A 21063-nucleotide genomic window follows, 5' to 3' on the forward strand; every position below is an offset into this window, starting at 1 on the left:
CAGTGATGATACTGTTTGGTATCCCAAATCTGAATATTATGCTTTGTATGAATTCCACGGCTTTAGCAGAGGTCAAAGAGGCAATGGGCTGGAACTCTATCCACTTAGTGAATTTGTCAATTGCCACCAATACATGGGTGTATCCTCCTTGAGCCTTCTTGAAAGGTCCAATCATATCCAATCCCCAGCATGCGAAAGGCCAAGTTACTGGTATGGTTTGTAGCTGCTGCGCTGGCATGTGCTGTTGCTTCGACAGATATTGGCAAGCTTCGCATCTCTGAACTAACTCGGCTGCATCATTCTTCGCCGTCGGCCAATAGAATCCTGACCTGAAAACCTTCCCGACTAATGTTCTGGATGCTGCGTGTATCCCACATTGCCCTGCATGGACTTCCTCCAGAAGTTGCTTCCCAGTGGACAGGAGAACGCACTTCATGAGGACGCCTGACGCGCCCCTCCGGTATAATACCTCCCCAATGAGTGTATAGTGAGCCGACTGTCTGGCAATGCGCTCTGCTGAGTTCTTGTCGTCCGGCTCTTCTTCGTTCTTTATGTACTTAATGATCGGCCTCCTCCAGTCATCAGAGTCTGACCCGGGTTGATCTACGATGTTGCACTCTTCTGTTTGGTCTATCGAGATACTCGGCCGTGTAATTTCCTGCACGAAAACTCCGGGTGGGACCTGAGTTCGACCGGATCCGAGCTTGGATAGTGTATCAGCTGCTGTGTTACGATCCCTTTCCACATGATGAAATTCCAGACCCTCGAACTTATCTTCCAGCTTTCGAACGGCAGCGCAATATCTTCCCATTGAATCACTTGAACAATCCCATTCTTTGTTTATCTGGCTAATGACTACCAGAGAGTCTCCATATACCATCAATCTCTTGACGCCCAGTGATATGGCGATTTTTAATCCGTGTATCAAGGCTTCATACTCGGCTGCGTTGTTAGAGGCCGGGAATAGTAGCTGGAGAGCATACTTAAGGTGCTCGCCTCCAGGTGCAGTGAAGAGAATTCCTGCTCCTGCTCCTTGCAGCTTCAGCGAGCCATCAAAATACATTCGCCATACTTCTGTGGTTTCTGGATTATCCGGAACTTGCTGTTCTGTCCACTCTGATACGAAATCGACCAGTGCTTGAGTTTTGATGGCAGTGCGAGGTCGGAACTCGATATCATGGGATCCCAACTCGCAAGCCCATTTGGCTATTCGGCCAATGGCTTCCTTGTTGTGAAGAATGTCCCCTATTGGAAAACCAGTAACTACTATGACTTTGTGATCGTCAAAGTAGTGGCGCAGCTTGCGGGCAGTTAGAAGTACTGCATATAATAGCTTCTGAACTTGAGGATATTTTTTCTTCGATGGGCCTAGAACTTCACTGATGAAGTAGACAGGATGTTGTACCGGGTGAGCATGCCCTTCTTCCACTCGCTCGACTACCAACGCAGTGCTTACCACGTGAGTCGTGCAAGAGATATATAGCAGCAAATCTTCAGCCGGCTGAGTCGGCGTGGCTCGCTGGGGCGGTTTCAATACTGGCGGTGTTGTCAGGAATTTTTTCAGTGCGTCTAGAGCTTCTTGTGCCTCTGAAGTCCATTGAAACTTATCCACCTTTTTCAACAGTTTATAAAATGGCAGACCTTTTTCTCCCAGTCTGGATATGAATCTGCTCAGGGCTGCCATACATCCTGTGAGTCGCTGAACCTTCTTTTGTGATCGAGGAGCTTCCATTTTCATGATAGCTTCAATCTTATCTGGATTAGCCTCAATTCCCCGGTGGCTGACGATAAATCCGAGCAACTTTCCTGCTGGTACCCCGAAAACGCATTTTTCAGGATTGAGCTTCCATCTATATCTTCTCAAGCTGTTGAAAACCAGCTGTAAATCTTCGATGAAGTTTTCTGGATTCTCAGTTTTGATCACCACGTCGTCTACGTAAGCCTCCACACGCTTGCCCTAGTGATCGGCTAAGCATGTTTGAATAGCCCTCTGATAAGTCGCTCCAGCGTTTTTGAGGCCGAACGGCATGGAGGTATAACAGAAAGCACCAAACGGGGTGATGAACGCCGTTTTTTCCTCGTCTTCTTTTGCCAAACTAATCTGATGATACCCAGAATAGCAATCTAAGAAAGACAGCATCGAACATCCAGCGGTGGAATCCACCACCTGATCTATCCTCGGGAGCCCGAAGGGATCCTTCGGACAGTGTTTGTTGAGATCAGTATAGTCGACGCACATGCGCCAATCCACTTTATTCTTTTTGAGTACAAGAACAGGGTTGGCTAACCACTCGGGGTGCAATACTTCTCTAATAAATCCGGCCGCGACCAAGCGGGCTAACTCGGCACGAATGGCTTCTCTCTTGTCGGGCGTGAAACGACGCAGCTTTTGCCGGATCGGCCTCGCCTGGGGATAGACCTTCAATTTGTGCTCGGCCAGTTCTCTTGGGACTCCCGGCATATCCGCAGGTTGCCATGCGAATACGTCTCGGTTATCTTGCAGGAACTGGACGAGCGCGCTTTCCTATTTGTCACTCAAACTGGAGCTGATGATGGCCGTCTTGCGCTCATCAGCGAACCCCAGGTTGATCCGCTTGGTGTCTTCAGTCGGCCGCATAGAGGTCGCGGCCTGAGCTTCGTTTGTCGGCACGGCGAGGTCTTCATCAGGCTTAGAGTTCGCCGGTGTAGAAGGAATCGCTGATGGCTTGGTGGTGAGGGCTGCTTGGATGGCCACTCGGAAACATTCTGCGGCGCCTTGGAAGTCGGCGCGCACAGTTATGACTCCTTGTGGTCCTGGCATCTTCAGTATCATGTACGTGTAGTGTGGGATGGCCATGAACTTGGCCAGCCCTGGCCTCCCGATGATGGCGTTGTACCCGCAGTCGAAGTTCGCCACCTCGAACCTCAGGAACTCGGTTCTGTAATTATCCGGAGTCCCGAAGGTGACCGGCATGTAGATGTGGCCCAGCGGATACTCCCCTTCCGTCGGCACGATGCCGAAGAAAGGAGTGTCTGACTCGTGGAGCTCTTTGAGGTGAACTCCCAAGCCTTGAAGCGTACGGGGGAAGGTGACGTTGATGCTGCTCCCCCCGTCCACTAGCACCTTCTTCACCCGGCTCTCTCGGATCACCGGATCGACGAGGAGCGGGTATTTGCCTGGGTGGTCGAAGTTGAGCCATTGATCCTCCCGAGTGAACGTGATTGGGTGCTCCGACCACCGGTACGGGGCGGGAGGGCCGGTGGTCGCCACCAGTATCTGGCGGTCGTTGAGCTTTTGTTGTCTCTTGTTCTCCTGCGACCCATGTCCGCCGAAGATGACGTTGACCTCCCTGTCAACGCGCGGGAAAGCTCCTCCTCCCCCCTCCTCCGGCTGATGGGGCTGTCGTGGTTCATCTGGTCCTCCTCTCGGCGGAGGAGGTGGTAGAGGTTGGAAGGGTCGGCCATGCCCGACGGAGTGCTTGAAGTCCCGGCAGTTGCGGAGAGTGTGGCGCATATCCTTGTGGTACGGGCACTGGGCGTCGAGGATGTCGTCCAGCGTGCGTTCGCCTCCACGAGGTCCTCCTCGGGCGCGAGAGGCGGGTGGTCCGGCGGCGTGTACCTCTTCGCGAGGCCTCTTCTCCCAGCGCTTGTCGGGCGGCTGGTTCGCGTCGCGTCGTGGTACCGCCGGTGCGGGCTTTGCTCCTCCGATGAGGTCCTGGGCCCGCTCGTTAGCGGTGATGTAGAGGTCGGCTTCCCGGAACAGCTCCTCGGAGGTAGTCGGCGCCTTTTGCAGTATGGCTCGGACGAAAGCCGAGTCGTTAGATCCTCTGTAGAAGTCCTCGATTACGGCCGCCTCCGTGACCTCGGGGATGCGGTTTCTCATGGTCTGGAACCTTTTAAGGTATGACCTGAGAGTCTCATCCCCCCGGCGCTTGATGGATTTGAGGTCCCATGGTTGCGCTGGCTTGTCGGAGAGAGACTGGAAGTTGGCGGTGAAACGTCGACTGAAGTCTCCCCAGTCGTCGATGCAGTGTCGGGGTACATGTCGTAGCCACTGCAGCGCGTCTTGCCCGAGGACGATGGGCAGATACGCAGTCATGACGTCCTCGGATGCCCCGGCGGCCCGAGCAGCGGTGGTGTAGACGGCTAACCAGCCCCCCGGATCCTGCTTAGGTTCATATTTGTCGACATTGGATACCTTGAAGTTGGGAGGCCATTGGATGGCCCTAAGGCGCGGAGTAAGGGCGGATACTCCGCACGTGTCCTCCTGTCGTCGAGGATGTCGTCTGTCCCGGGGAGGGGAGTGGCGGTGGTGGCTCCTCGACCGTCCCCGGGTGGTTCCACCAGTTGAAGCTGTTGCCGACTCAGTTCGGGTGGCCTGGCTTTGGGTCGGGAAGCCATGATCTCGATCATACTCCTCTCGACGGCGAATTTCGTTCTCGTGCCGCCGTTCGCGCGAAGCATTGATAGAGCTTCGCGCGTCTCGGCGACTGTTGATGGCGTGTCGCAGATCGTTCGGCGGATGAGCGAGCGGTAGAAGATGGTTAGCTGCCTGAGTGAACAGGCGCCGGTATCCCTCGGCGTCGGGGGTCCGAGGAAGTCCGTCAGCTATCCGGGCCAGAACGCCTCCGACTTCGCTCGGCGTATTCATGGCTCGGGCGAAGTCGGGGTTCAGGTTGCGCCCGAAGAGCGGATTCTCGCGTCGTTGCCTTGCATCTTGCTCGGCTTGCTCCTGAGTTCGACGGCGATCTCGTCGTCGGGAGTTCCTTCGTTCCCTGAAGACACGTTCTTCCGGAGTTTCTCCTATCTCTGAGACCTCGTCTCGCGAGACAGGTTGCTCCGGATCCCGTTCTCCAGCTGCGTGATGTCGTCGAACGTTCCTGCGCCGATTCCTTCGTCGGCGGGATTCTCGCTGAGGCGGTTCTTCTCCAGGCGCGGTCGGTTCATCGTCGGAGACGGCGGGTGATTCTGCTCTCCCGATGAAGAGGACGTCGGGGTAGAACGGTATTGCTGCCACGGCGGCTTTCTTTCCGTTCTCCTTTGAGGTCGGAGGAACGGGAAGAACGACTGGCCTCTCCCTGGTCTCCTTCTTTCTCACGACCCGTGTCCATTCTTTCGTTGAAGTAGACAGCGGAGTCTTCCGGGTCAGCGAGCTTCTCGCTCCAGCCTCCCCGGAGACGATCTTTTCCCGAAGAGCCGGAAGTAGCGTCTTTCCAGCATTTTCGGAGTTTGTTGGTGGAGACTTCTGTTCTGGCAGATCCGCGAGGCGGTGTAGAATTCCTTCTTCGTCCGCCACGGAGGAGATTGTCCCGAAGCAGAATGTGGATCCGGGACGCATGGTGATCTTGCTGTGGAAGGTGACGGCCATTGAGCTAGCTTGGATCGTCGACACACCCCCTACCTGGCGCGCCAGCTGTCGGTGTTTTGGGTCCGACCGCACACCCGGGGTTGCCCCTCAAGGTGTTTTTAGGAGTAGGACGGTGTCGACGACTGTAGCAAAATGGTTCGTGCCGATCGCACGAGGGACAATGGACAAGATTTACAGGTTCGGGCCGCTTAGAAACGCGTAACACCCTACGTCCTGGTGAGTATATGAGCGTGGTTACAAGAGGATTCTCTGGATAGAGGGCGCAGAGAGTTTTCGTGGGTGGCCAAGTGGAGCAGAGTCGATCGATCTGAAGGGGTGCCCCCTAGGCCTTATATACTCGGCCGTGGAGCATTATATGTGTTACGATAACAACAAGTAGCTGAAAGATAGTCAACCTCTTGAGTTTATCCTTACGTAACCTCCGCCGACTTATCCTCGCATGGCCCCGTTGCATGGGGGCTCCAGCGCGGGAAAGTCGGGTCTCTGTTTGTGATTCATTCGTTCGACGTTGTGGGCCGCCTGTGTTTGCACTAATCAGTCCCACGTCTTCTTTATTGGTTGTCTTTCCCTAGGCCCACGAAAGAATGACCTTACGAATTATTGGGCCCTTGGGCTTTTCGTGAGGCCTTTTACTTCTTTAGTGGACCCAGGGGATATCTATCCCCCACAGGCTCGGCCCCATGCCTAAAATGGTATGACACGTTTCAATTCTAAGCCAATCTGACACACAATAATTATGGACTATACCGGGCTAGCCCATGGGCTAAGTTGTCGACCCATGACCTAACATATTTTTGCTTACACGTACCGGACTTAATTCAGGCGATCCGAAATGAAAAAAGCTTGAAATTCAAATTCCGGTCTGAAATAGAAAAAACCTAAAATCCAAATTCTGGCCTAAAAACTACAAACAACCCACAAATATGACCAGAATTTAGAATAGAGAACATAACACACCTCCATAGTTCCAGATTCCCTTTTAAATAACCATACATGTTGCAATCTAGTTTACCAATTATATCACATCAAGGATACATTACAAAATTCTAGTAAGTTACTCGTAGTACATATCACACAATACAGAACCCCATCACAGATTTGACCAAACAAAAAAAAGACAAACAAATTTGATAAAAAACTTAATATTTCTATTTAGTTACTAAAGCCATTAACGTGTTTTTTTGGTGATAACAAACCATTTTAGGTTCTGAATGGCCTTTTTAGTGTCGGCCATAAATGTGTTATGCATGCGCCCGCCAGTGGGCACTACCTCAGCGCCTAAGCATGACCCGAGATATAGGGCAAGGTAAGCAAGCTCAATATTATTGATAAGAAACGACAAAACTATAGCTAGCTTAAGTTAAAGAACCGAACTCATTCTTCTAATCTCAGTACACCTCACAACAAATACATACTCCCTCTCGGTCATGAAATATAAGAATTTAGTTGTCCTCAGTTAATTCATCATAAATTTGTCTAAATGTATAGCAAAGTAAAATGATACTTTTAATACCAGATGAGTTCAGTAGATACATTGTGAAATGTATTTTATATGTGTTAATGTTTTTTAAAATAACTCCGGTGAAGCTGATAACTTGACTTATAACAGCTGCAATGCCAAGATATTTCAGGATGGATCAGAGTGATGACACCAATATTACAATACAGTTGAAAATACTCTCTCCGTTCTTTTTTATTTATCATTGTTTATTTCAAAAATAAACTAGCAGCCGACAAATATTGGAGAACGGAGATACTACCATTCCGTTGCTCCTAGCTAGGGATGAATGTCGGATGTGTCAAATACGATATCCAATCCTTATAAAGGCTTGTTCGTTTGTTCAGGAATGGACTTGGAATCGTTCCATCTAATCAAAACTTATATAACTTAGAGAAAAAATCTAGCTAGAAATTGTTCCAGGCCTCCGTTCCGTGAAAACCAAACGACACCAAAGTATATTCCAACTTTAAACATACCGAGTAATATATAGTATGCATATCCAATATATGAATTTATGTAAAGATTACTTAGGTCTGTTTGAAAACACTCAGTTTCTAAAAAACTGATTTATAGAAATTGAGTTGGTTTCAAATATATCAGTTTATGACTTATTTTATAGAAATTAGATTACTAATTTCTTAAAAATAAAAAATTGGTCTCTCCTAACTAAAAGATAAAAACTAGTTCCTTAAAAACTGAGTTGCTTCCAAAATAGTTCTTAATTAGTATTTAAACACTTTCGGACGGATTAATACCGAGAAAATACCCATCCCGTATTTATCGCACTCTCGGACACTGCTAGCTCATCAGTAAAATACGTACGTTATCCCAATTCACTATCATTTGCATGACTAACCAAACCCATTCTGCATAACCACGTAATTAAGCAGATGAGTACGTCCGTACACGTATAAATACATAAGAACACTATAATCTACCAGCTCGGGTGGGCCCTAGCTAACGAGCACTTGGGTCGCCAAGCTCAGGCAGGCACCACCAAGAGAGCAGACCGGCTCGCTTTCACTTTATTTTGGCTTTTGGTGGTGTATAAATACGGGGCACCAGCAGAGGGGCCTTCATCTCGCCTCCTCGCGTCCGATCGATCCCCATCCCCTTCCATTGCGTGCTGGAGCCCTCCTCCGCGCGCTTTCTCTGGTGACGCCGTCCATGTCTCCTCCTCTCTTCCTGCACACTGATTGAGGTCTTCATTCTTCTCTCTCTCTCTCTCCTACTGTTAGCTACCTAGGGTTTGCCATGGCCATCACCTTTTTTGAGCCATCACACTTTACTCTCTCTCTCTTCACCCATGACACATCCATCCAGCCACCCCCACTAGCTCTCTAGCTAGCCATCCTCCTCATCACCCTCTCCGCCTCTGTCTCTTGCTGTCTTGCGGCACTGTTCTTAGCTGCAGGTAGCTCCGTCCAGCTCGACGGTTCTCTCTTAGCAGCTAAGGAAGGCGACATAAATTATAAAAGGCGCCACTTGAGGGCAGGGCCAAGGAAAGTTGTGGTTTCCAACTCCTCACCTCACACACTCTCTTCTTCTCTCCTTCGTTCTCCCTCGCAAAGTCAGGGTCACTGAAAGTAGCGGAAGAGCCCAAGTAGTTCTTCGCCACCGGTACCGCATCGATCATCATGGTGTTCTCCTCGCTCCCGATCTTCCTAGACCCTCCCAATTGGGGCCAGGTAATTGGTTTATCCAATCATATACTCTTCGTTCCTTACTTTTAGTTTCGTCATGCACAAGCATGACGAACTGGTTTCTCTCTCCGTTTCCTAATTATTATTTTAGAGTGAATCCGGCCTTTTTCCAATACGAACTTCAAATCTCTGGTTGATTGATCGCTGTGATTCGCAAGTTTGTTTACTACCTATGCTCATGCCCTGGTTGAGCATAGACACAAAGGAAGGGCATCATTATAGGCATGTTCTTGAATATACCGTGCTTTGAATTCCAGCCTTTATTAATTGATTCGTTATACATACAGATGCAGATGCAGATGCAGCAGCAGTCACCGCTCCAGTGTCTCCTCGGCAGCGGCGGTGGCAGCGACCACCACCACCTCATGCCTCCTCCGTCCGGCCTGGCGCCGCTGCCGGGGGGTCCTGCTGACACAGCGGCGAGCGGTCCGGCGGGAGGCGGCTCGTCCACCTCGGCCTCAGTGCAAGCCGCGGCGGGAGCGGGGGCAGGGGCGCAGCCTCGCCCCGTGGTGTCGATGGCGGAGCGCGCCCGGCTCGCGCGCGTGCCGCTGCCGGAGCCCGGCACGCTCCGATGCCCGCGCTGTGACTCGACCAACACCAAGTTCTGCTACTTCAATAACTACTCGCTGTCGCAGCCGCGCCACTTCTGCAAGGCGTGCCGCCGCTACTGGACCCGTGGCGGCGCGCTCCGCAACGTGCCCGTCGGCGGCGGGTGCAGGCGCAACACCAAGCGCTCCAGCAAGAAGTCGTCCCGCGGCGGCGGCGCGGGCGCCACGGCGGCAACCTCCTCGTCCTCGACCACCTCCACCTCCACCACGGCCACTACCACCACCACCACGAGCGCGGCCATGGCGGCGGCCGAGGCCATCGCCGGCATGCAGGCGCAGCTGCCCCACCTCGGCCTCCCGCCCGCAGCGGCCGCCGCGGCGCTTGAGGCCTCGCTGGAGGGCTACCACCACTACCTCCCGCTCCAGATGCAGCCGCAGTTCCTGCAGCAGGCTGGCCTGCACGGCTACCATTTCGCCGACGACGGCACCGGCGTCCTCGCAGCTGACGGGTTCCCGAGGGGCGTCGTCGCCTCGGGGCTGCTCGCGCAGCTCGCGGCGGTGAAGATGGAGGAGCACGGCAGCAACGGCGGAGGTGCCATCGCGGCGCATCATGAGCAGCAGTCCTACTGGCCCGGCAGCACCGGCGGTGGCGGTGGGTGGCCGGTGGAGTTCTTGTCGGGGTTCAGCTCATCCTCGTCGGGGAATGTGTTGTGAGTTGCATGTGGCCGCGTCCAGGTCCACCTGGGCATGCATGATGGGGGGCATGCATGCATGGATGCTGATGAAGCTGAACTAGCTCACCATCCTCAATTAGTTCTAGGGTTTATGTGGTGTTTGGAACTTAATTGGCGTCGTCTTCTTCAATTAGGCTGGTGATGATCTTGTGTTGGGGTAAGGTTTTTACATGTTTTTTTTCTTATGAGTTTTAAGCTGGTTAATGTCGTGCAGTTGGTAGTTTTGCATGTAGTGGGAAGTGCATGTGTTGACTCATGGAGGTTATATGTGTCAGGTTACTTAACTATACTATGTTTAATTATATGAGAACTTGGTGGGCATAGTTGTACTAGTACAACCCGTTTCTAAATTGCAGATGTGTGTTTGGATGTTTTATTGTTGATCGAAATGTTGGAAAAGTTATGAGGTGTTTGGTTTGATGAACCACTCTATCCAAAATGAAGTGGTGCATAATGGGTCCATTCCTCAAATTTGGTGGGATAACTCTATTCCACATATTAGTACTAAACAACTAACTATAAGCAATGAGGTGGTGATAGATTAACTTACTTCATTCCACAAACCAAACAAAAAAAATGAGGAGTGAGAAGATGATGGACTATATTATTCCTCAAACCAAACACTCCATTAATGAATGAGTATAAATGGCTATGTTCGCCCATTTAAAATTTGATCGACATGATGATATCAGCTGAGTGGCCATATTTGATCAACATGACCATACCTGACTAAAATGTTTTGATCTACATTTCATATTTATGGAAATCAAGTCTCAATTTGATGGAATCTGTTCTTCCACCTCTTGAAACTCATGAATCCCCTTGAGTCCAATGACGGAGGTAGCAGTGAGGTGGACGGGGCTCGAGCCCCCTACCGTTATCGAGCCTATGGTGTCCACTGAAACTTTCCAAAATTTCAAAACATACAAATATAATGTAGGTGTGGCTCATATATTGTACTCCCTCCGTCCATAAATGTTTGTCGCTATGGTATTCGTGCCAGTCAAACTTTGTTAAGTTTGACTAGCTTTGTAGAATATATTAGCAACATTTGAAATATGTATCTTCGAATAAGTTGAGTACAAAAATAGATTCAAAGATATATCTAATGATATTAATTATGTACTATAAATATTAATATTTTCTTATATAATTGTGGTCAAAGTTAAAATTGATTGACCATTCGAAAAGTGAGAATGACCAACATTTGTGGACGGAGGGAGTAGCGATTTAGTTCAGTCCCTCGTAATTTTTTTATGGCTCTGTCCCTGTTTGAGTCCGATAACTTGTATGAGGATTAAAGAGTATTTCCTCGCATTCAATTTTGAAAATTTGGCTGGTACAGCTACGACTACATCTACCATTTTTTTATCAAACTTAATCATGTCCTAATTTGATTATATCCTCATGTTAAACTAGCTCTTGGAACTTATTGGGATTCATGGACTATCTCTCCTGAGAAAATTTAACATGGCAACTAAGTAAGACTAGATTTTCTCACTGACCAGAAGCTAGTTGATGTATTCATTCACAATTGATTCAGTGCTATGTAGGTTTGCAACATTGAGCCGAACACACTCACTTGTCAGTGTTGAGGTTGGATACTTTTTCCTTCATCTAAAGAAATAATAGCTAGCTCATGAAACGTTGAGAAGTTAAGAAAGGGAATTTTTAGGTGACAAAGAAATTAAACTTAATTTCAATTGTACTTATGTTCAACAAAAGGTTTTATTTTTTCTATAGGGATATTTTACAAAAGTTCAGGGCTGGTTTGCTGACCAGGGATCACTAGGGGATTGGAGGTGATTGAGAGGGAAATTAGTTCATTTCCCACTCAATCCCCTCCAATCATCACATGATCCCTTTGTCACCAAATCAGCCCTCATAGTGTGAAATAAGCCTAGCTTGCACTCATCTGCAATCTTATTTTGAAGAAAAAAAAAAGCTATAGCGAAAGAAAGACTCTAAGATTACCACAGAGTTAACTAATCATCATTGTGTTCCCTGCAGAATCCATCAAAGATCATTCTTATATATGCTTAGTTTGAATATTTAACCATATAACTGGCATTCTAGATTCTCTTGCTAATATAAATAAATATACAAGCAGTAGAGTTGCCTCCAATGATCTGGCTAGTTATGGTGCTCTGCTGGTCGAGTTGCTACTGCCTACTACACACAATCGTTTGTTCCAGCAGGATATATAGCTCACATGATTAGCAGCTAACTAATGTTTATTCCTAAGATCACAAAGAAACTGGCTATATATGATGCCCCTCCTGTTCGTTCCTCGCGATCTCCGCAGCGCAGTTATCTATGTCCCCCCTGCAATCCTTTCTCGATGTTTGGTGATGATGACCACTACTGATGTGATCTCATTTCTCAATCCGGCCCATCAGATTAAACAATACAATCCATCAGGAATGGCGTCTTATATATTATATTAGTAACTAACTACTAAGGCTGCATGATCCGTCTGCCACTTGCTGCCTATAGATGGCAAGAACCAATTACCCGTTTTTAGTCAGAGAGAGAGAGAGAGAGAGAGATGGCCGGTGTGTGGTGTAAACGACGATCGAGAGAAAAAGCTAGAGGGCGAGACCACACACTGGAAGCTTTCCTGCCTCCTAATTCAAATTGGTCCCACAAACCAATCTTGAGAGAGAACACCGCAGTAATGGCGGGGACTCCTTTGTTGGATGTGGCGTCCTCCGCGACGGCGCACGGGTCTTTCCCAAGGTGCGGCCGTGAAGTTTACTCAGAGCGTGATTTACAAAAAACTGCCTCGGTCCTTCCACTGCCGATCTAATTAAGAAGGCTAAGGCGTTTGGAAGGCCGAGATCCTGTTTGCTACGAGGCAGTCAGAGTAAGGTTGACGGGAGGTTCTCCCTTCTTAAGCCGGTCTCTTGCCCAGGGAACTTGTGCAATACGCGATCTCCTTCGTATGCAGAGATGGCCGCTAGACCACCACCTCCTATTAATCGGGCAGGGGACTCTGACCACCGGCCTGTGCCTTCGGGTAACAGAAATCCGACTATGGCGGCACCTTTGCAAGGAGGTGGATGGCGGGGGCAGGCACCCTCGCGGCACGGGCATGGAGATGGCGCATTTTTGCATCGTCGAGGCGCTGGGCGTGGTGCTTGTCATGGCCGGGGCAATCAAGGGATGCCTGGTCGTGGCCTAGCTGGACGAGGAGGACGCTTCCCTCCACAGCCTCGTTACCAGAGGAGGGTGGAAGGTTTTACGGCTAGCCATGAAATGGCGCCTGGGGATGAGCTTCCTGCTGGGACTGCAGAGGTGGTAAGGACCACGGCTAAGCCTCTCTCAACTTCATTGGATCCAGGTACAATTTCTAAGGCCAAGAAACCAAAGAATCCTTTCTGTTTTCGATGCAAGTTGAGTGGTCATATGAATGAGGATTGCAAAGCAATTTTAGACTGTGTGGTCTGCAATAAGAAGAACTCGCATGTGGTAGCCAAGTGTCCTCTTCTGAAATTTCCTAGGCCGGATGCTTCCTTTTTTGGCTTTGGAAATAATGATTTGGGTTTCTTTCGCATACCAGAATTTGATTATAAGTTAGAAACACCGGATCCAGCCCCGACTGCCCTCATCAAAGTAACTGGGGGAAAACTTACGCCTGCGGCAGTGCAGACGGAACTGGCTCGTTTCATTACTAAGGACTGGACTTGGGAAGCTTTGCCCCATAGTGAGGAATCCTTCTTGGTGGTTTTCCCTTCGGTTGAGGAATTACAGAGAATGGTTGATGTGGACTTCACCCTTAAAAATCATGGTGTGACTCTCACTATCTCGGAATGGAAAGATGCTAGTGATGCTGATCCTAGTTACCAGCTTGATGAGGTATGGGTCCATATCAAGGGGGTTCCCCATGCTTGGAGACATTACCTAGGATTTTGGGCTCTAGGCTCGGTGATTGGAGCGACCTTGGATGTGGATATGTATACATATAGAAAAATGGGAGTGATTAGAGTGCTTGTTGGAATGATGAACAGAGATCCTCTCCCCCTTACCACTGACATTGTCTTTGGCACTAAAGGATATGAGATCACTTTTGTTTTGGAAGATGAGAAATTCACCCCTGCAGACCCTGTGGTGTTCACAGATGTCCCACGATGGGATGGCGATGGTGGCGGGGATATTGGAGATGACCAAGATGACAAAAACCCAGGTCATGCAAAGAAGAAACAAAGAAATGGATGGAGTGTTGGTGGGTCTGGTGCTTCATCGGGTGGGGGAGATAGTGGGGGAAATGATGTACCTATGCTTGATGCTGCTGCTCTTCCCCTCACAACGTCTCTACATGGCCCTTTCTGTAGTTTGTTTAGCTCTGATGGCTCAACTGACGCTGCAGATCACTCATCAAAATATTCAGGGGTTCATAACCCAGTTTGTGAGGTGGGAGCAGGTACATTGCTGACTCCTGTTACCGCTCAGATTGACTTGTGCGTGACTATGGGAAACTCTACTTTGAATAACACTGATCTGAGAAAGGTAACTAATGACATCTCTATTGAACCTGTCTATTTGTCTCCATCCATGCAGAATAAAATGCTGATGCCTATTGTTTCTCAGGGAATGTTTGGTTCCCTGGTGCAGGACACTCAGGAAGCAAGGGATGCATGTGATGATGACTTTGGTGGTTCACTGTGCTCTTCTGGAACAGGTTCAAAATTTTATCCCCTTCACAATGGTCTGTTCATTAGAAGAAGTACTCGTTCCAATGTTTTAGATGCTAATGGTCTTCCCCGGGCAGATGAGGATGCGACTCTAAAGGCTATGAAAAGGGCTTCTAGGCGCAATTTGGATGGGGATTTATGTGGAAAACAGCTAGCTGATCGTTTTCTACTACCAGCTGATAACTCACAGGCTACGCAGATTTTGTCAGGTATGAAAAACCCAAATATTACTGCTATTAGCTCTTTAGCAGATTCCATTTGTGCCAATAGACTTGAGAAGTTAGGTTTTAAATTGGGATCTAGCGAGGCTGCTGTTAATATGTCAATTAATATTTTGAAAAAAATGGAATTAGACAGGATGACTGCGATTAATAAATCAGTATGCACGTCAGATTCCCTTAGTGGGGAAGATAGCAATTTGGGCTTGCCTGGTAATGGTAGCGATGATGAGACAGATAAAATAAATGTCGATGTTTTAGACCTCCTTATTAAGGATGTAGCGGAAGTGGATTTTGATGATGTAGACCTAGACACAAAAATTTGTGAACTAAGGGCCTCTACACGGAAATCAAAAAAGCACTCCAAAAAACCTGGAGGTAACAAATCAAAAACAAAAAAAAAGTATCTCAATGAAAGGCATTTTCTGGAATAGCAGAGGTCTATCAGACTTGGCTAAATATCGTTACATCTCGGATGCCGTGCGAGACTCCAATCTCGATTTCTGTGCGATAATGGAGACAGGAAAGCAGGACATGTCAAAATCAAATCTGGCACGTCTGTCCGGTAGTGTGGAGTTCGTTTGGCATTACCTCCCTCCGAAAGGTAGATCTGGAGGCATCCTTTTGGGTGTAAGAGCAAAGGTGTTTGATGTTTCCCTTATTCATGAAGGAGAATTTCATATTAAGTTTCATATATGCAATAGAACAGATAAATTTAAATGGTCACTGATGGCTGTGTATGGCCCAGCTCAAGATGAATTTAAGTCTGCTTTCCTTGCGGAGCTTGTTCGAGCTTGTCAGCATAACCCTCTACCTTCCCTCATTGGTGGGGATTTTAATATCTTGCGAAACAGCAGGGAGAAAAATAATGATAGGTTCAATAATCGTTGGCCGTTTCTTTTCAATGCTGTGATTGATAGCTTTGATTTAAGAGAAATAGCTTTAACAGGAAGACAATACACCTGGGCAAACTCTCTCCCTAACCCGACCTATGAAAAGTTAGATAGAGTCCTTTTGACGACTGATTGGGAATTTAAATACCCTCTGGTCTCGGTTCATGCGCTGGACAGAGGGGTTTCTGATCATTCACCTTTGCTTCTTGACACTGGAACTCCTGCCCTCTTTGGAAGTAACAAACTGTTTAAGTTTGAACTACTTTGGCTTCAGCGGGAGGGTTTTCAAGAACGGGTTAAGCAAATTTGGACTAACACATTCAAAGGTCGTAATTCGGTACAAAGATGGAATAACAAGTTGAGTGCTCTGCGGAGATTCATTAGAGGATGGGCAGCTCAAATGAATGGGGAGTACAAGAAAAAGAAATCAGATCTTCAAAACACTATATGCTCTTTAGATGTTCAGGCCGAAGTCAGAGATTTGAATGTGGAGGAGCTAGAATGCTTGTCTCAGGCTAGAGAGAACTTGATCAAACTTCTGAGAGAAGAAGAAATTAAATATTACCAACGGGCAAAGGAAAAGCACATCCTCCTAGGAGATAATAATACTAGATATTTCCATATGATTGCCAACGGAAAGCACCGAAAAAAGCGGATTTTATCGCTCGAAGATGGCAGCAATAAAATTGAAGGACATGCTAATCTAAAAAACTTCATCACAGATTACTATAGGGGTTTGTTTGGTGAACCGGAAGAAAATTCCTTCACTTTAGATGAATCCATAATTCTTGACCTACCTCAGGTATCCAGCCAGGAAAATATGTTACTCACATCTGAGTTCTCCGAAGAGGAGATTAAAGAGGCTATCTTTTCAATGAAACCCAACAAAGCTCCCGGTCCGGATGGTTTTCCTGCTGAGTTTTATCAGCAGTTCTGGGAGACCATCAAGGGGGATCTCGTGCAAATGTTTCGGGATTTAGACAAGGGCGAACTCCCCTTGTTCAGCCTTAATTTTGGAATCATTACTCTCATCCCTAAAGTCCTTCATGCAAATGTTATCCAACAATACAGACCAATATGCCTCCTTAACGTGAGCTATAAGATTTTTACCAAGGTAGTCACGAACAGACTAAGCGTGGTAGCAGATAAGGTCGTTAGCCCATCACAAACTGCCTTTATTAAAGATCGAAATATTCTCGAAGGAGTAATCATTCTTCATGAAACAATTCACGAATTACATCGAACAAAACAGAGCGGAGTAATCCTAAAACTAGATTTTGAGAAAGCATACGACAAAGTACGGTGGCCGTTCCTTTTACAAACACTCCGGATGAAAGGCTTCTCGTCCAAATGGATTTCTTGGATTGAGACTTTCATTTCAGGCGGAAGTGTAGCTGTAAATGTTAATGATGATATCGGACACTACTTTCAAACAAAAAAGGGACTCCGTCAAGGGGATCCTTTGTCCCCCCTCCTATTTAATATTATGGTGGACATGCTGAAAGTTTTCATTAGTCGGGCAAAATTGGACGGGCAAGTTGTGGGAATCATCCCCCATCTAGTTGATGGTGGGCTTTCGATCCTCCAGTACGCAGATGACACTATACTCTTCATGGATCATGATCTGGACAAAGCTCGCAATTTGAAGCTTCTTCTATTTGCTTTTGAACTAGCTTCAGGTCTTAAGATTAATTTCCACAAGAGTGAGTTGTTCTGTTTTGGGGATGCCCATGAGCAGGTAGAGTTGTACACGGAACTCTTCGGGTGCAAAGCCGGCAACTTTCCAATCAATTACCTTGGCATCCCAATTCACTTCAAAAAATTAAGAAATCGGGATTGGGCTAGAGTTGGAGAGCGCTTTGAGAAGAGACTCAGTAGCTGGAAAGGGAAACATCTCTCCATCGGAGGCCGTCTGACTTTGATTAATTCAGTTCTTAGTAGCCTGCCGATGTATATGATGTCTTTCTTCTCCATCCCCAAAGGAGTTATCAAGACATTAGATTATTTCCGTTCAAGATTCTTTTGGCAGGGGGATGAAAACAAAAAAAAATATAGGCTTGCTAAATGGTCTATTCTGTGCCAACCAAAAGACCAGGGAGGAATTGGAATCCTAGATTTGAACATTATGAATAGAGCCCTTCTTAGCAAATGGTTGTATAAATTGCTTAACTCTGATGGTATGTGGCAACAATTGCTCCGTAATAAATACATAGGTTCAAAATCACTGGCTCAAGTGGAATGGAAAATTGGTGACTCCCACTTTTGGTCTTGTCTAATGAAGGTAAAACCAGACTTTCTACGCTTCGGAACCTTTCTGGTTAATGACGGATCTCAAGTAAGGTTCTGGGAGGATAGCTGGCTGGACGGGTCCCCGCTGAAAGATCAATATCACTCCCTGTATAACATTACAAGACCCAAATCAATAACTATAGCGGAAGCTATGAGCTCCTTCCCTCCTAACTTTTCCTGGCGACGACAACTTTATGGATCCAACTTGGTGGATTGGATTTCCTTGTTGTCACGTATAGAGGGTTTGGAGTTGTCCCTTGACCGTGATACATTTTATTGGAACCTTACCCCAAATGGGAAGTTCTCGGTAAAATCGTTTTACACAGCCTTAAAGTTTAGTACTACCCCTAATGTAAACAGAGACATGTGGAAGATGAAGGCCCCTTTGAAAATTAAACTTTTTTTATGGTATTTACGAAAGGGAGTAATTCTCACAAAAGATAATCTGGCCAAACGAAACTGGCATGGAAGTTTAACTTGTGTTTTCTGCCATAAGGAAGAGACCATCAACCACCTTTTCTTTGAGTGCCGTTTAGCTCGGTCAGTTTGGAATATTGTACAAATGGCTACCGGCTTCAATCCACCGCATAATGTAGAACATATGTTTGGGGGATGGCTTCTGGGCCTGAATAAAATACTGAAATCTGTGTTTCTACTTGGAGCGGCGGTCTTGTGCTGGGCTCTTTGGACCGGTAGAAACGATTTAGTGTTTGAGAAAAAACTTTATTGCTCTCCTTTGCAGGTTATCTTGTCGGCGTCACATTGCCTTTCACGGTGGGCTATTCTACAGAGGAAGGAGGTTCGTCCTATGGTTGTAACAGGATCACGAACCTTGGTGAGGGTGGCCATGGCGTTTTTCTCCCGGAGGCACGGGTGGCGATCTAGACTTCGGATCGGTTATCATTAGATCAATGTCTTTGTTGGTTTTTTTAGTTGGCTATGTGCATTAGGCAGAGGCCGGAAGTTCTGTACCAAGGAGTTGTATCCTCTTGATGTAATGACTTGGTATTTTCAATATAAGCTTCCTTTATCTAAAAAACAATCACATAGAGAAGAATGCATGAGACATGGGAACACTTTTATGTGCGGTGGGGAGTGTGCTGCCAAGATTTGCATGTCGTCTTACGCTTCAGATAATGCCGGTAATACATCCTCCACGAGTATATTAATCTGATATGCTATGTTCGTTCTCGAATATTTATCGTTGGCTAGTTCATTTTTAAAGTAAACGGCGACAAATAAAAAATAACGAACGAGTACTTTCCGTTTGATCCGATCGAGCTGAGAGGACGACATGCGTTTTCATGCACAGCGCCACAGCCTCTCTAGAGAATGTAAGAACTGCACATAAACTACCAGTGCAAAAGCAGTCAATGTCAGTGTACTACTGCTTGCTGCTAGCTGCCGGCCGGCCGGCGACGAACTGGTAGTCCGAACTCGAAAGAAGGTGCATACACTCTGAAAAGAAGTGATTGCATACGTACGTACGTATTATATAGTACTCCTAGAATGTTAGTGTATATACTATGTGTAAAGAAATATGCAAGGTATAGTTACAGTAGTCTCTTATTGGGCTATCTATATAAAACAATATTTTGTATGACCATATGCTTGACACATGCCCTCACAGGAGTTTGAGCATGAGCATGTGACGGAGGACTTGTTTTCTAGATATGTTTGGGCTCTGATGGTCTAGTCTACAGATCGATAGTCATTAGATTTGCTATTAATTTTTTTTAAATTTCCCTTCATGCATGCTGGTCGTGCCTTTTATAGTCAGCAGGCAGAGAGAGGCAGCTGGGAGTGTTGCAAAATCTATGTACCAACTCAAACTCGATGTACGTAGTGCTGTATTTGGTTAATAAGAGCTTCCATATTATTCCAAAAATGAAAAAGAAAGAAATGTACAGAAAATTAAAAAAAAACAAGTGGCGTGCATGGTCGACGGGAACAAATCAAACGATGAAGAGGCCAGGCGACGGGATGCATGCATGAAATTCCGAGCACTCGATGAGGTCAGGCGGTTGAGGAATACTCCCTCCGTTTCTTTTTATTAGTCGCTGGATAGTGTAATTTTGCATTATCCAGCGACTAATAAAAAGAAACGGAGGGAGTATTGCTTTTGGCATCAAATGATGATGGCGTCGATCGGATCGGATCTCACACCAATCAGGTAGCTGGTCGATCATCACCGCCGACGTGTGTGTGTGAGTAGTGCTACGACCACCGGACTGATGACTGTGCCTAGCTTTAATATAATTGGGTATTTGCAAAGGTATGTATGGTGTAGACAGGCAGGGATGGCTCAGCAGAATCATCACTCACTTTGAGCCCTACGATGGACATGGATGTCCGGTAGGAGATCATATATCAGATGCAGAACTAATTAAAGACGGTTTTTTGCTTCTTGCATAAACAACAAGGATCATCAGCATCATTGCTCGGAATCACCTTTCAGGTATTAATAATTATTAGATGAAGCATATATATATGCATGCATGTTTTTATGGTGTGGCACATATATATCATATATAGTTCACTAGGTGGGACTTGGGAGTCTGACGACAAAGATATATAGAATTCATGCAACTAGCTAGATTTACTCCCAAGAAAAAGACTGGTACGTAGCACTCTCCTGTGTTAATTAAACAAAACAAAAAACATGCTGCCGCTGTGAGTGACGATGCCGCTGCTGCAGTCGCCATCAGAGGGAATCTGCGTGCTTTGAGAGATCTGCTTTTGCAAACTCCAATGCAGCCTAGCCACCTCTCTCTCTCTGCCTCTGGCGCGGCGCGGTCATGCAGTGTGTGAGCGTAGGAGGCGAGAGAGGAATAAAGCGAGGTGGCGCAAGGCCTATGCGAGACGATATCACATCAAAGAAAGAGAAAGAGAGACGAGCGAGCTCCGGGCCCCCCACCCCCCAACCCGGGCCCACGCCGACCCCTCTATCCATCCACCTACGACGACGATGAACGGATCGCGCGCACACAATGATGGCAACGGCATCAGCTGAGCAGCAGCAGCAGATGTGTTGGAAGGGACAACGTGCTGACAAAAGCTGCGGGCTGGAAGTTTGCTAACTCAGGTGCACATGCTTTCTTGTGCTGCCGCTGCCCTTGGGTACTTGCACTCTTGC

At 47.2% G+C, this 21063-nt stretch overlaps 1 protein-coding gene across 1 annotated transcript; it reads left to right on the top strand.

Annotated features, from left to right (window-relative positions):
• The first annotated feature begins 7954 nt into the window (after positions 1-7954).
• LOC100273972 (Dof zinc finger protein DOF2.2) lies at positions 7955-10201 on the top strand. Its single transcript, NM_001398897.1, is given in 2 exon segments — positions 7955-8536; positions 8839-10201. Coding segments are annotated over 2 exon segments (1026 nt in total). The 5' UTR covers positions 7955-8485; the 3' UTR covers positions 9814-10201.
• The last annotated feature ends 10862 nt before the right edge of the window (positions 10202-21063 follow it).

The sequence above is a fragment of the Zea mays genome, chromosome 1 (assembly GCF_902167145.1).
Source record: "Zea mays cultivar B73 chromosome 1, Zm-B73-REFERENCE-NAM-5.0, whole genome shotgun sequence".
Classification (NCBI taxonomy): domain Eukaryota; kingdom Viridiplantae; phylum Streptophyta; class Magnoliopsida; order Poales; family Poaceae; genus Zea; species Zea mays.